Genomic DNA, 13,791 nt, shown 5'->3' on the forward strand with positions numbered 1-13,791 from the left:
GTATTTATGTAAGAAACAGTAGAACAGAGTTAAACATTTCTCAAATCCAGTTCATGGACCAGCACAGGGCCCTTTGTTGCTGACAGGTGACTGGTAAGCGGTCCCTCAGGCATGAGAACGATGGGCTTTCCAGTACAAAATAGTTTGAGAAATACTGCTCTATAACAAAGTTTAAATTCTAAGTGACAAGTACATATCTTAACATAGAGTATTGCAAATATACTAGATTAATAACATGCTGAACCTAACATGTATCCTAACGTTTATCATTATCCAGTAACTCCTACTCATAACCTTTACAATACTAATATTAAACATACACACATAGTACTGCTGGGTTAGTTTGTGGTGCATATCAAATAGGCTATAATAGAGAAGAGAAAATATATTGAGACAAAAAACATCATTAAGATTATCTAATTAGCTGGCAAATCCCAGATTGACTGTGCTCTTAGACAGGCTTTTCTTGATCAGGCAGTTGTTGCTGCATTGTTGCTGCTGGGCAGTTTCTCATAGCACTTCTTCATCTCTTCATATTCCTTAGAGACATCTGCAAAGACGCAATGACATAAGCTTAAATGTTCACTATGTGTCACGGTTTACTAAGCCAGAACCCAGAAGCAGACCAGGACAAGGTGAGTTGAAACGAAGGTGAGTATTTATTTAACAGATTCAAAAAACGATGTAGAATAATCCAGGGGACAGAGCGGGCGGCGGAGATGAGTTGGTGGAGGTGCAGTGGCAGATCCAAGAATGGCTCGGCAGCCGCCGACAACCAGGCAGGGGTTGGGTGAAGGTTCCGGGAGATTGACTGCAGATAGAAACAAAACGGAGGTAAACGGAGGTAAAACGGAGGTAAGTACAATTGGCCCAGCGTCGTCCAGGGTAGGGGAGGGAATGGCCGGCAGGGATGTAGCTCAGTTGATAGAGCATGGCGTTTGCAACGCCAGGGTTGTGGGTTCGATTCCCACGGGGGGCCAGTATAAAAAAATAAATATGTATTCACTAACTGTAAGTCGCTCTGGATAAGAGCATCTGCTAAATGACGTAAATGTAAATGTAAATGTACACGGCAAGCCAACAAGGTGCAAAACAACAAAACTAACGCTAGAAACTCCAAGGCTGATACACTGACAAACATACTGTTCATGGCTAACGATCCGGCAGGGAATGGATGTCAGGTCAGGGCTTAAGAAGGGTGATGATCAGGACCAGGTGTGCAGACCGCTGATGAGATGCAGGTGCGGTTAATCGGGAGATCTCCCGCCTAGCAACGTTGCCCGGCAACCAGGCCGGGAGCGTTCACGAACCCTCAGGAAACTGGAGATTCCGAGCAGAAAAATGGCAACACCGGCAGGAACCGACTCAGGATGCAGGGTTCATGACAGTACCCCCCCTCCGACGAACGCCACCGGGCGGACTACCCGGAGCGCCAGGATGGAGGCGGTAGAAGTCACGAAGGAGGTCAGCATCAAGGATCTGGCGCCGAGGAATCCAACTCCTCTCTTCAGGACCATACCCCTCCCAGTCCACGAGATACTGGAAACCCCGGCCCCGCCGTCTGGAATCCATAATGCGGCGCACCGTGTAGGCAGGACCACCTCCGATCATCCGAGGGGGAGGAGGAGGAGGCGGAGGGGGTAACAGAGGACTGAGGAGAACAGGCTTGAGGCAGGAGACATGAAAGGTGGGATGGACTCTGAGCGTTCTAGGTAACTTGAGTCGAACCGCAATAGGATTGATCACCTTCTCCACCACAAACGGACCAATGAACTTCGGTGACAGTTTCTTAGACTCAGTCCGCAGAGGAAGATCCCGTGTGGCCAACCAGACCCTATCTCCGATGGTATAGGTGGGGGCGGGAATCCGGCGACGATTCGCCTGGAGCTGATACCGGTCAGAAACTCTAAGGAGGGCCTTTCTGGCCCGATGCCAGGTCCGGTGGCAACGACGAATGTGGGCCTGAACAGAGGGCACTGAGAGATCCTTCTCCTGAGAAGGAAACAAGGGAGGTTGGTAGCCATACAGGCACTGGAAGGGAGACATCCCAGTGGCAGATGTAGGGAGAGTATTGTGGGCATACTCAACCCAAGGCAACTGAGAGACCCAGGAGGTGGGGTTGGAGGAGACAAGGCAGCGTAGCGTGGATTCCATCTTCTGGTTGGCTCTCTCCGCCTGACCATTAGATTGGGGGTGAAAACCAGATGTGAGACTGACTGTAGCTCCAATGGCCAAACAGAAAGACTTCCAGACAGCAGAGGTAAACTGAGGGCCACGGTCGGAAACTATGTCACTGGGCAACCCGTGAACCCTGAAAACCTCCCTAACCAGGATCTCGGACGTCTCAGAGGCCGAGGGAAGCTTGGAAATGGGCACAAAGTGGGCGAACTTGCTGAATCTGTCCACGATAGTCAGAATGACCGTGTTCCCCTCAGAAGAGGGCAACCCAGTGACAAAGTCCAGGGCCAGATGCGACCATGGTCTCCGGGGAATAGGGAGGGGGTGAAGTAGTCCAGAGCTGGGCCGGTTGGCACTCTTATTCTGCACACACACTGGACAGGCAGCCACAAACCTCCGAGTATCTTCTCCCATGGCCGGCCACCAAAATCGTCTGCGAAGTAACGCCATCGTCCGAGCCACGCCAGGGTGACAAGCCATCTTGCTGGCGTGGGACCATTGGAGGACAGCAGAACGAACCGACTCAGGCACAAACAAACGACCGGGTGGACCGTTACCGGGACCGGGCTGCGTCCGAAGGGCCGCCATAACCTCCTCCTCAATCCTCCACATAACTGCTCCCACGACACAGTTCCGGGGAAGAATCGTCTCGGTCTTGGCCCCACTCTCCTCCGTCTTGGAGAACATCCGGGACAAGGCGTCCGCCTTGCCGTTCTTAGACCCAGGTCGGAACGTCAGGGAAAAATTAAAGCGTCCGAAAAACAAAGCCCACCTGGCCTGACGGGAGTTGAGATGTCTAGCCGATTGCACGTAAGCAAGATTCTTGTGGTCGGTCCAGACAATAAACGTCCTCTCCGCAGACGAAAGACGACGAGAGTAGTAGGCGCAGGGATGGAGTTTCCCGTCAGTGGAGCATCGCTGGGACAGGATGGCGCCAACCCCCACATCAGACGCATCCACTTCCACGACGAACTGACGGGCCGTGTCAGGTTGAGAGAGAATCGGTGCGTTGGTGAATCGCCTCTTCAAATCCAGGAACGCTCGGTCCGCCTCAGGATTCCAACTGAAGGTCCTGGCACTGGAAGTCAGGGCAGTTAAAGGAGCGGCCACACGGCTGTAATCGCAGATGAATCTGCGATAGAAATTCGCAAACCCCAGAAACCTCTGGAGCTGCAATCTCGTACCGGGCTGGGCCCATTCCAGAACCGCCCTAACCTTCTCCTGGTCCATCCTAATCTCTCCCCTGGAGATGATGTACCCGAGGAAGGATGTAGTGTGTGCGTGAAATTCGCACTTCTCAGCCTTCACGAACAGGCGATTCTCCAACAATCGCTGCAGAACCTGCCTGACATGCTGGACGTGGCTGGAAGGTTCCTTCGAGAAGATAAGAATGTCATCCAGGTAAACAAACACAAAGAGACCGATCATATCTCTCAGGACATCATTCACCATACTCTGGAACACTGCTGGAGCATTGGTCAGTCCAAACGGCATCACCTGATACTCGAAGTGACCCATCGGTGTATTGAAACCCGTCAACCACTCGTCCCCCTCTCTGATCCGGACCAGGTGATACGCATTGCGTAGGTCTAGCTTGGTGAACACAGTAGCACCCTGTAAGGAGTCGAAGGCAGAGCTCATCAAGGGCAGGGGATACTTGTTCTTGACCGTGATATCATTCAACCCCCGATAATCAATACACGGTCGAAGAGAGCCATCCTTCTTACCCACAAAGAAGAATCCTGCCCCCAGGGGTGATGACGAGGGACGAATGAGACCAGCAGCTAGGGACTCCTTGATGTAGGTCTCCAAAGCCTCACGTTCAGGTCGGGAGATGCTGTATAACCGTCCCTTGGGATAGACAGCTCCAGGGAACAGGTTTATGGCACAATCATATGGTCGGTGGGGAGGGAGTGACAGAGCCCTCTGCTTACTGAACACTTCCCCCAAATCGTGATATGTCTCGGGAACCAGGGACAAATCTGGGGGTTTAGCCTCAATCACCTGACTGGGAACAGAATGGGAACAGGCAGTCTTGAGGCAGTTAGCATGACAATCAAGGCTCCAACTAGTTACCTTGCCAGTCACCCAATCGAACGTGGGATTGTGTTCTTTCAGCCAGGGGTATCCAAGGACCAGAGGAACATGGGAAGAAGGCAGAATGAAGAATGAGATCACCTCAGAATGATTCCCTGACAACAGCATCTTAACTGGTTCAGTCCTCATCGTGATACGTGCCAGACTACTGCCGTTCAGAGTGGTAGCTTCAATGGCTTCCGGTAATCGCTCCTTGGAAAGCCCCAGCTGTTCCACCACTTCGGCATCAATAAAGCTTCCATCGGCACCTGAATCGACGAAAGCGTTAATCGCTAAACTCTGATTCCTGTTCATGAGGGTAGCCGGGAAACGGGGTCTGACAGAGGTATTGAGAGGTTGAAACTGGCTCGCTAACAGTCCTCCCAACTTTAGCGAGCCGAGCAGTTTGACGACCGCCGGGAACAAGTGGAGATGTAATGTCCCGAACTACCACAGTAGAGGCAGCAGTTGGTCTTACGTCTATGTTGGCGCTCCTCCTTGGTTAACCCGTGCCGCCCCACTTGCATGGGTTCAGAATCTGGAGGCAGGACCTCTCCACTAATCCTGTGTGGTGGACAATGATCGACGTATTCTGGTCCACCCCCTGACCCGACTGGGAACTGAGAAGCTGATTGATTGGACGGGCCCCATTGCTTCTCCCTCCTTCTCTCTCGAACTCTGTTATCCACCCGAATAGACAAGGCTACCAAGCTGTCCAGGTCACTAGGCTCCGGATAGGAGATCAACTCATCCTTGAGCTGCTCCGACAGCCCCTGGTAAATGGCCGCTTGCAGAGACTCCTCATTCCACCCACTCTCCACAGCCAAAGTCCTGAACTCGATCACGAAGTCGGCAACGCTGCGAGTTCCTTGGCGAAGCGAAAACAGGCGCCTAGCTGCGTCCATACCTCGGACGGGATGGTCAAATAGCTTCCTCATCTCGGCCGTGAACTCCTGGTATGAAGCCATGCAGGTGTCCTGTCGTTCCCAAACGGCTGAAGCCCACTCCAGAGCTCGACCACGCAGCAACTCAATGACAAAGGCTATCCTAGCCTTGTCTGTGGCATAAGAGTGGGGCTGTAGATCGAACACTAATCCACACTGCATAAGGAAAGAACGGCATCTTCCCAACTTCCCCTCATATTTATCAGGTGTCGGAACCTTGGGCTCACGGAAGGGCACAGCTCCAGAAGCGGCAGGCGAGATGGGTGAAACCGGTCGTGGATTCTCCACCGGAAAACTGAGCTGAGCCTGGATCTTCGTCAGACTGGTAGAAAAGTTCCGAACGGACAATGCTATCTCCTGTAGTGCCGTGCTATGTTGTCCCAACATCTTCTCCTGATGGGTAATGGCATGGCGAACAGAGTCCAGGTCCGCTGGGTTCATTTCTGGCCGGATCGTTCTGTCACGGTTTACTAAGCCAGAACCCAGAAGCAGACCAGGACAAGGTGAGTTGAAACGAAGGTGAGTATTTATTTAACAGATTCAAAAAACGATGTAGAATAATCCAGGGGACAGAGCGGGCGGCGGAGATGAGTTGGTGGAGGTGCAGTGGCAGATCCAAGAATGGCTCGGCAGCCGCCGACAACCAGGCAGGGGTTGGGTGAAGGTTCCGGGAGATTGACTGCAGATAGAAACAAAACGGAGGTAAGTACACGGCAAGCCAACAAGGTGCAAAACAACAAAACTAACGCTAGAAACTCCAAGGCTGATACACTGACAAACATACTGTTCATGGCTAACGATCCGGCAGGGAATGGATGTCAGGTCAGGGCTTAAGAAGGGTGATGATCAGGACCAGGTGTGCAGACCGCTGATGAGATGCAGGTGCGGTTAATCGGGAGATCTCCCGCCTAGCAACGTTGCCTGGCAACCAGGCCGGGAGCGTTCACGAACCCTCAGGAAACTGGAGATTCCGAGCAGAAAAATGGCAACACCGGCAGGAACCGACTCAGGATGCAGGGTTCATGACAGTATGTACCATTTGGTACCAGGTATTTAATTGTGCCTAATTCTTTGAGGTAAAGTAAGTACCAGAACGTATCTGTTGCTAGTTTCTTAGTTAATTAATCACTGGACTGTAAAAAATTGGACAAGTAGTATAGTATGAAGCTGTAATTGGGAGTTTTGCCTCTACACAACATGCAGTTCAATATCTCAGACTGGCCAATAAAAATAAAAGATTAAGATGGTCAGTCTGAGATTTGGCTTTTTCTTTGCAACTCTGCCTAGAAGGTCAGCATCCCGGAGTCGCCTCTTCACTGTTGACATTGAGACGTGTTTTGCAGGTACTATTTAATGAAGCTGCCAGTTGGGGACCTGTGAGGTGCCTGTTTCTCAAACTAGACAATCTAATGTATTTGTCCTCTTGATCAGTTGTGCACCGGGGCCTCCCACTCCTCTTTCTATTTTGGTTAGAGCCAGTTTGCACTGTTCTGTGAAGAGAGTAGTACACAGCGTTGTACGAAATCTTCAGTTTCTTGGCAATTTCTCACATGGAATAGTCTTCATGTCTCAGAACAAGAATAGACTGATGAGTTTCAGAAGAAAGTTGTTTCTGGCCATTTTGAGCCTGTAATCGAACCCACAATTGCTGATGCTCCAGATACTCAACTAGTCTGAAGAAGGCCAGTTGTATTGCTTCTTTAATCAGCACAACAGTTTTCAGCTGTGCTAACATAATTGCAAAAGGGTTTTCTAATTATCAATTAGCCTTTTAAAATGATAAACTTGGATTAGCAAACACAATGTGCCATTGGAACACAGGACTGATGGTTGCTGATAATGGGCCTCTGTACGCCTATGTAGAAAAAATCAGCCATTTCCAGCTACAATAGCCATTTACAACATTAACAATGTCTACACTGTATTTCTGATCAATTTGATGTTGTTTTAATGGACAAAAAAATTGCTTTTCTTTCAAAAATAAGGACATTTCTAAGTGACCCCAAACTTTTGAACGGTAGTGTATATAAGTCACTAATAAGGCCTTTATTGTGTCTTATTAGCCATATATTAGGCATTAATTAAGGGTTACTGGAAAATCCTTTCTGCTAACCCTGATTCCTAACTCTCACCTTAAATTAAGACCAAAAAGCTCATTTTGTACAATATTGCCAATATAGATGGAGAGGGAAGGGGGGAGGGAGGGAGGGAGGGAGGGGGGGGGGGGGAGGGAGGGAGAGAGGGATGGAGGGGGGAATAAGAATGGGTTACACCTACTGAGAAGGGGAGATGGGACAGACAGTACAAATAATGCTTATTTAATTTTTTCTCTAGTGTTTTTAGTTTCTTTGTATATGTACTTTTTGAAAATTATTGCCTGTCTGTGATCTGAACCCCTCACAGAAAAAATAAACAATAAAAAGTTGGTCACTAAAAATATAGCCAGTTTTGACTTTGTAGCTGGCCTATCTAAGGGGAAATGACTCAGTTCTGCCTCAAGGACAAAACTCATGGACATAAACATCAACCTGCATTTTTCCCTTTCCTTTGCTGGTTCCAGAAACTGCCCTAAAAACATTGTAAGCACCTGCTCTAAAATCAAGGGCATCTCAAGGACAATCCGTGCATTTCAAGTTCAATCGTGGAGGCCCACAGGACATTCCTTCCTTCAGACCTGGAAACCCAGTTTAAGGAACTCTCTTGCCAATCAATGATATCAATTGAAAGAAACGACAGTTCTTGCAGGCTATTTGAATAGCCCTGCTGCTAATGCTGTCTTATATCCTGGACAAAAACTCTTCACCAATTCTATTTTTGGTACAGAAAATCATGAGAATCAACTCAACAGTATCAACTGCTTTTCAACTGAACGTCTTATGTGACTAAGGATGCTATAGATGTTCCTTTGTATTTTTCACTGAATGGTAAAATAAAGGGGGAGGTAAACCTTCATTTCTTTGAGGAGATCCAACATCTCTTTCTTGGCCTTGTTGAACATTTCTCCCTTAGATTCCTTCAAGTGATTCCTCAGTTCCTTTCGCATATTCTCAAGACGGTCTGTTCCCGTATACTGTGCCGCCCCTAAAATGCAGACAGCACATTTCACAATCATGGTATGACATTATTTGCTACTGAAATACTGCTAATGAAATTGTAGAAAAAATGTGTTATCGGAAATGTTATCCCAATACTAGGTCAACGTTTCTGTGCAATGTAGATGAATAGTATAGAATAGCTTATTAAATATCAATCTCAAAACCTACTTTCATAGCATGGGTGCATTGTGTTACTGATTGACTTTAGGAGAATGTTGTAGATTTCTTTCTTCCTCTCACGGATGTCCCTCTTTAGTTTTGCCTTCAATTTGGTTTCCTTTCAGACAGAAAATATTATTCAACAACATTGTCGTTAACTATATTTGGATTCTCTTGACTAATAATTATAATAATAATAATATTAATTATCATAACATCACACTAGCAACATAACTACAATTTGACAAGCTTTGCTTGATGCTCTGGCGGGAAAGGATCAGATGACAAATTGAGGGCCAATAAATAGACCGTATTCATGTGGTGGCCATTATTCATTGATTAACGTTCATTTTCTGAAGGGGTAGAAAGTGCTCCATTTAAAACACAACAAATCCTACAAAAATGTCACCTGTATATTAGATTAGCTGTTAGCACATTGTCATCATTATCCGCCCAAAAGATTCCACGGTTTACTATTGACAGCACTAGCCATATTTGGGTAGCACGTTCAGGGTGAATAAGGTCTCTAGGCCAAATGACAGTAGCCTAGCAGTCATGCCACTTCTTGCCACTCCTTGTCATGCAAAACAAATGTTTGGCATGATGAAGGAGTTCACATGAGAGCACAAATGAAAGCCTATTTGCTGTAATTAAACCTTTCCAGTAGTTTTGAGTGAATACAAATATCGCACCCTATGTCAGAAGCAGTAACACTTCTGGGTGCTTCTCAACCAAGCGGTTTGTGTCAAGGGTGAAGTTATCAATCAAATAATTGATTGAGCTGTCCTTGCCTTGATTTCTGAAATAAATTATGTTTTAATTAGAGCTATACGGGACCTACATTTATTAAAATAATGTTTGGAATCCTGCAAATGGGTGAAGTTGCACACTATTGTCACTATTCTGCTTCTCAGAGGCCAATATGAGAAGGTAGGTAGCCTTGTCTGAGCAAGAACGCCCAATAGTCCCAGAGGCCGATACGTAGCCTGAGCGTAATGAACAAAATAGATACTGGCAACAACATTGTGTTAGTTATTATTTTCTTTGTTGATCTTATAACTGTTGATATTATAAAAAATTAAAGATAACTCACGGGAAATATTTCTTGAACGTTTCATTGCTGAGACCTCTCATACATGAGGCCAAACTGTCATTAATGTTTCTTTCCCTTTGCCTTTTCTGTCCCTTTTTTCTGATTGGTTTGTAAACTCCATTTTTCTTGCATAATGTCTTCAATACCTTGTGGTACCCACTGCCTTTTTTTCCTTTCTAGAAACAAAATGTAAAACATGGTTATAGGCTTTTTACAACTCACAGCATAAATTATTTTCCAACAACCTAATTTGTTATGCGTACTAATATCTTCAATATGTGTACATTTGTGACTTACTGGTTCTATCACTTTATCCTTGGCAATTTTCTCACATGAGTCTACTGACTGTCGAACTCCTAGTGAGAGGCATTGTTCAAAAGCCTCATAAGCCTCGTCAATAGATTGACCAATGGTTTCGAGCCCCTCTTTCAGGTTATTTTCCGGAACCTGGCACACCACTTCTTTGCTGTCTGTCTGAAATCCAAAATCAAAGCTTTTAATATACTACAGTTATTTACACGAAAGAGGTATATAAACTGGAATAAATTATTTTGTTCTGCTTGAAGTACAATACTATGTCACTGCTTTTGGCTCCTTGTATCAGAGAGAGTATCCCATAGGCTCCAGAAACATAATCTGAAATCTTTGTGCGACGATCATTGAGATTTCTGAGAAATTCCTGAAGTTTGGGTATTTCTGAAACATGTTAATTTAAAGAGAGGTTTTAAGCAATGTATGTCTTAGTGGAGCAATTGTGGTCTGCATGACTACACTGATGAACACTCTTGGCTAAACATGTTTTGAATTGAAGGGTAACTAAACTGTACTATCTAGAACCCAAAGGGGTTCTTCAGTTGTCCCCATAGGAGAACCCTTTGAAGAACCATTTTTAGATCCAGGTATAACCCTTTTGCTCCCAGGTAGGCACATATAAAGTTATTTCAAATTAAATGAGGTCCATATCAAAGTCACAGGATGCAAGCTTTAATGACTTTACCATAGAACATTGGGCATTCGAATGTGTATTGGGAACTTAATCTTGGAGGACAGTGACATGATGTCAGGGTATGAAACAACAGTTAATGTAATATCACTGGTTAACTTTTGGATTTTTTATGTAATAAAACCAGTTAATGTAAAAACATTTTAAAGTTATTACATTAACCGGTAGTTATTACATTAACTGGTGAGTAACAACTTTTTTGATGAATTATGTAATAACTTTAACCAACCAAGTAATAACATACCAAAATCTATGTTTTTTTGTACTACTTCCCTCATTTTGATGCACATACCACCACCAATTACAACACAAACAGACTCATGTACATCATACGGGAACACTCTTACATAGACACACTCACAAGCACACACACACACACACACACACACACACACACACACACACACACACACACACACACACACACACACACAACAAAGTAACTGAGAGCATACAGCACAGCAAAGCGCATTGTGTGTTGTGCTTAAAAGAGTCTGTGCAGAAACACTGACTTTTGGGTTTAAAAATGAAGATGCCATTAACTGCGTCCCAAAAATGTATGCGTTAACATTGACAGCCCTAAATTGACCACATATTTACTTTATCTATGACATTTTCGAAAAAGGCTCAGTGCCGTTATCTTCGCAAGGTAGGCTATTGAAAGGTATTGAAAACAGGGGTGTCATTAATTTGGACCCCTACCTTTTTTAGAAAAAAAAAACATTCTCTGAGCAAATACAATTATATAATTTCCCTTTTTTTTTGCATACAATATAGCTCAGTATTTGAATTCTTTATTTTAAACAGTCATTTTTGCTCATCTTTATCAAGGGTGTCAATAATTTCATACCCTACAGTATACTAATTTTCTTGGACCAGCGATGTGCTAAGCCCAATCCAGATGGGATGGCGTATCGCTGCAGAATGCTGTGGTAGCCATGCTGGTTAAGTGTGCCTTGAAATCTAAATAAATCACAGACAGTGTCACCAGCAAAGCACCCCCACACCATAACACCTCCTCCTCCATGCTTTACGGTGGGAAATACACATGCGGAGATCATCTGTTCACCCACACCACGCCTCACAAAGACACAAGGACAAATTTCCACCTGTCTAATATCCATTGCTTGTGTTTCTTGGCCCAAGCAGGTCTTTTCTTCTTATTGGTGTCCTTTAGTAGTGGTTTCTTTGCAGCATTTCGACAATGAACAGTTAATGTTGAGATGTGTCTGTGACTTGAACTCTGTGAAGCATTTATTTGGCCTGTAATTTCTGAGGCTGATAACTCTAATGAACTTATCCTCTGCAGCAGAGGTAACTCTGGGTCTTCCATTCCAGTGGCGGTCCTCATGAGAGCCAGTTTCATCATAGCGCTTGATGGTTTTTGTGACTGCACTTGAAGAAACTTTCAAAGTTCTTGAAATGTTATGGATTGACTGACCTTCATGTCTTAAAGTAATGATGGACTGTCGTTTTTCTTTGCTTATTTATGCTGTTCTTGCCATAATATGGACTTGGTCTTTTACCAAATAGGGCTATCTTCTGTATACCCCCCCCCCCCCCACCCCCCCCCCCACACCTTGTCACAACACAACTGTTTGGCTCAAACGCATTAAGAAGGAAAGAAATTCCACAAATTAACTTTTACGAAGGCACACCTGTTAATTGAAATGCATTCCAGGTGGCTACCTCATGAAGCTGGTTGAGAGAATGCCAAGAGTATGCAAAGCTGTCATCAATGCAAAGGGTGGCTATTTGAAGAATCTCAAATATAAAATATATTTTGATTTGTTTATCACTTTTTTGTTTACTACATGATACCATATGTATTATTTCATAGTTTTGATGTCTTCACTATTATTCTACCATGTAGAAAATAGTAAAAAGAAAAGAAAAACCCTGGAATGAGTGGGTGTGTCCAAACTTCTGACTGGTACTGTATATAGTTTATAATTAGTGAAAGACATAATGTAGTTAATGTAGAAAAAATATATTTTTCAAAGCCATTTTAGCTGTCACACTAATTGTTTGATCCGAATCTAGCGTAGAATCATGGGAATTTGTCCAGCTATGCCAATGTTGCCTCCCTTCCAAGGCAAGTGTTGCTAGGCAACCCCCTGGACATGCCAGAACAAGCCTGCTCCCCCTATGGTTAAAGCCAATGTGAGGAACTTGCTAGCAAATGTTTGCGCTATGACATTTTTTATAAATACTGCACCACAAAAATGATTTGCTAGATTCAAGATGTGTAGTTAGACGAAGCAAGGAAAGTAAACTTCAAAACGTGATGTCGTTGTTTGTGATTTGCAGCTGTTGTTGGTAAGTAATGCATCCTGCAAGCTTCTAAAATGACATACTCAACCTTTAAATAAAGGCATATGAAACACAGATTATTACCTCTTGCGTAATGAACTCAATCTCTGCAGTGTATTTTCTGTCCCTGGTCATGTAATGTAATGTAATGTAATGTAATATGCCATTTAGCAGACGCTTTTATCCAAAGCGACTTACAGTCATGCGTGCATACATTTTTTGTGTATGGGTGGTCCCGGGGATCGAACCCACTACCTTGACGTTACAAGCGCCGTGCTCTACCAGCTGAGCTACAGAGGACCACATGTTAGCCTCAACCTGAATCATGACTGAGGTGCATGCACTGATGTCTCCAGAGGGCAGTACATTTCTCTGATCCAAGATGCTGTTAATCAAAGAGCTTTTACCAGCCCCAGTCTTCCCAAATACACCCACTACCTCTTTTTTGTCGGTCTCCAACACTTTGATTTTATGGCTGTTAGAAGTGAAAGAAAATGTTATTGTTCTCGTCAATTTAAATAATTGAAGTAATTTAGGTAATATACTGTATCTCTACATGCAATTCACTGTTCCCCATTAGAAATACTTGCCTAAGGAATTCTTTGAACTTCAATGAACTTTGCTGATCGGCAGGTTTGCTTTGGAGTTTGCCTTTGACCCGTTTCATGATCTCTTTTCCCTTTGTCATGCCATCTATTCCAGGCAGAGTAAACACACAAGTTACAAACCTGCTAATGGAACCAAAAATACATAAAAGTTGCAGAAATATCACACTGGAAAAAGGTACTCTTGACGCTTAGAATGTAAGACAGTATCTATCAAGGGTGTGGTACTTCAACATTTGCTATGCCAATGATAATTTGCTTCCTACCTGCTCTTCCCAATAGAGTGCCACAAAGCTGTTTGGGTGTATTGGTTATTAGTGGATTA

At 44.7% G+C, this 13,791-nt stretch overlaps 1 protein-coding gene across 1 annotated transcript; it reads right to left on the reverse strand.

Moving 5' to 3' along the window:
* Window positions 1–470: 470 nt before the first annotated feature.
* On the reverse strand, window positions 471–13,438 carry LOC311139810 (nuclear GTPase SLIP-GC-like; the record flags this gene model as incomplete). The annotated part of the gene is made up of 6 exons (XM_084174769.1): window positions 471–550; window positions 10,128–10,241; window positions 10,841–10,865; window positions 12,946–12,988; window positions 13,166–13,336; window positions 13,407–13,438. 6 exons carry the CDS (start codon window positions 13,436–13,438, stop codon window positions 471–473), a joined length of 465 nt encoding a protein of 154 aa, XP_084030895.1.
* Window positions 13,439–13,791: the final 353 nt, after the last annotated feature.

The sequence above is a fragment of the Coregonus lavaretus genome (assembly GCF_964263955.1).
Source record: "Coregonus lavaretus genome assembly, chromosome: 2".
In the NCBI taxonomy this organism is placed as follows: Eukaryota; Metazoa; Chordata; class Actinopteri; order Salmoniformes; family Salmonidae; genus Coregonus; species Coregonus lavaretus.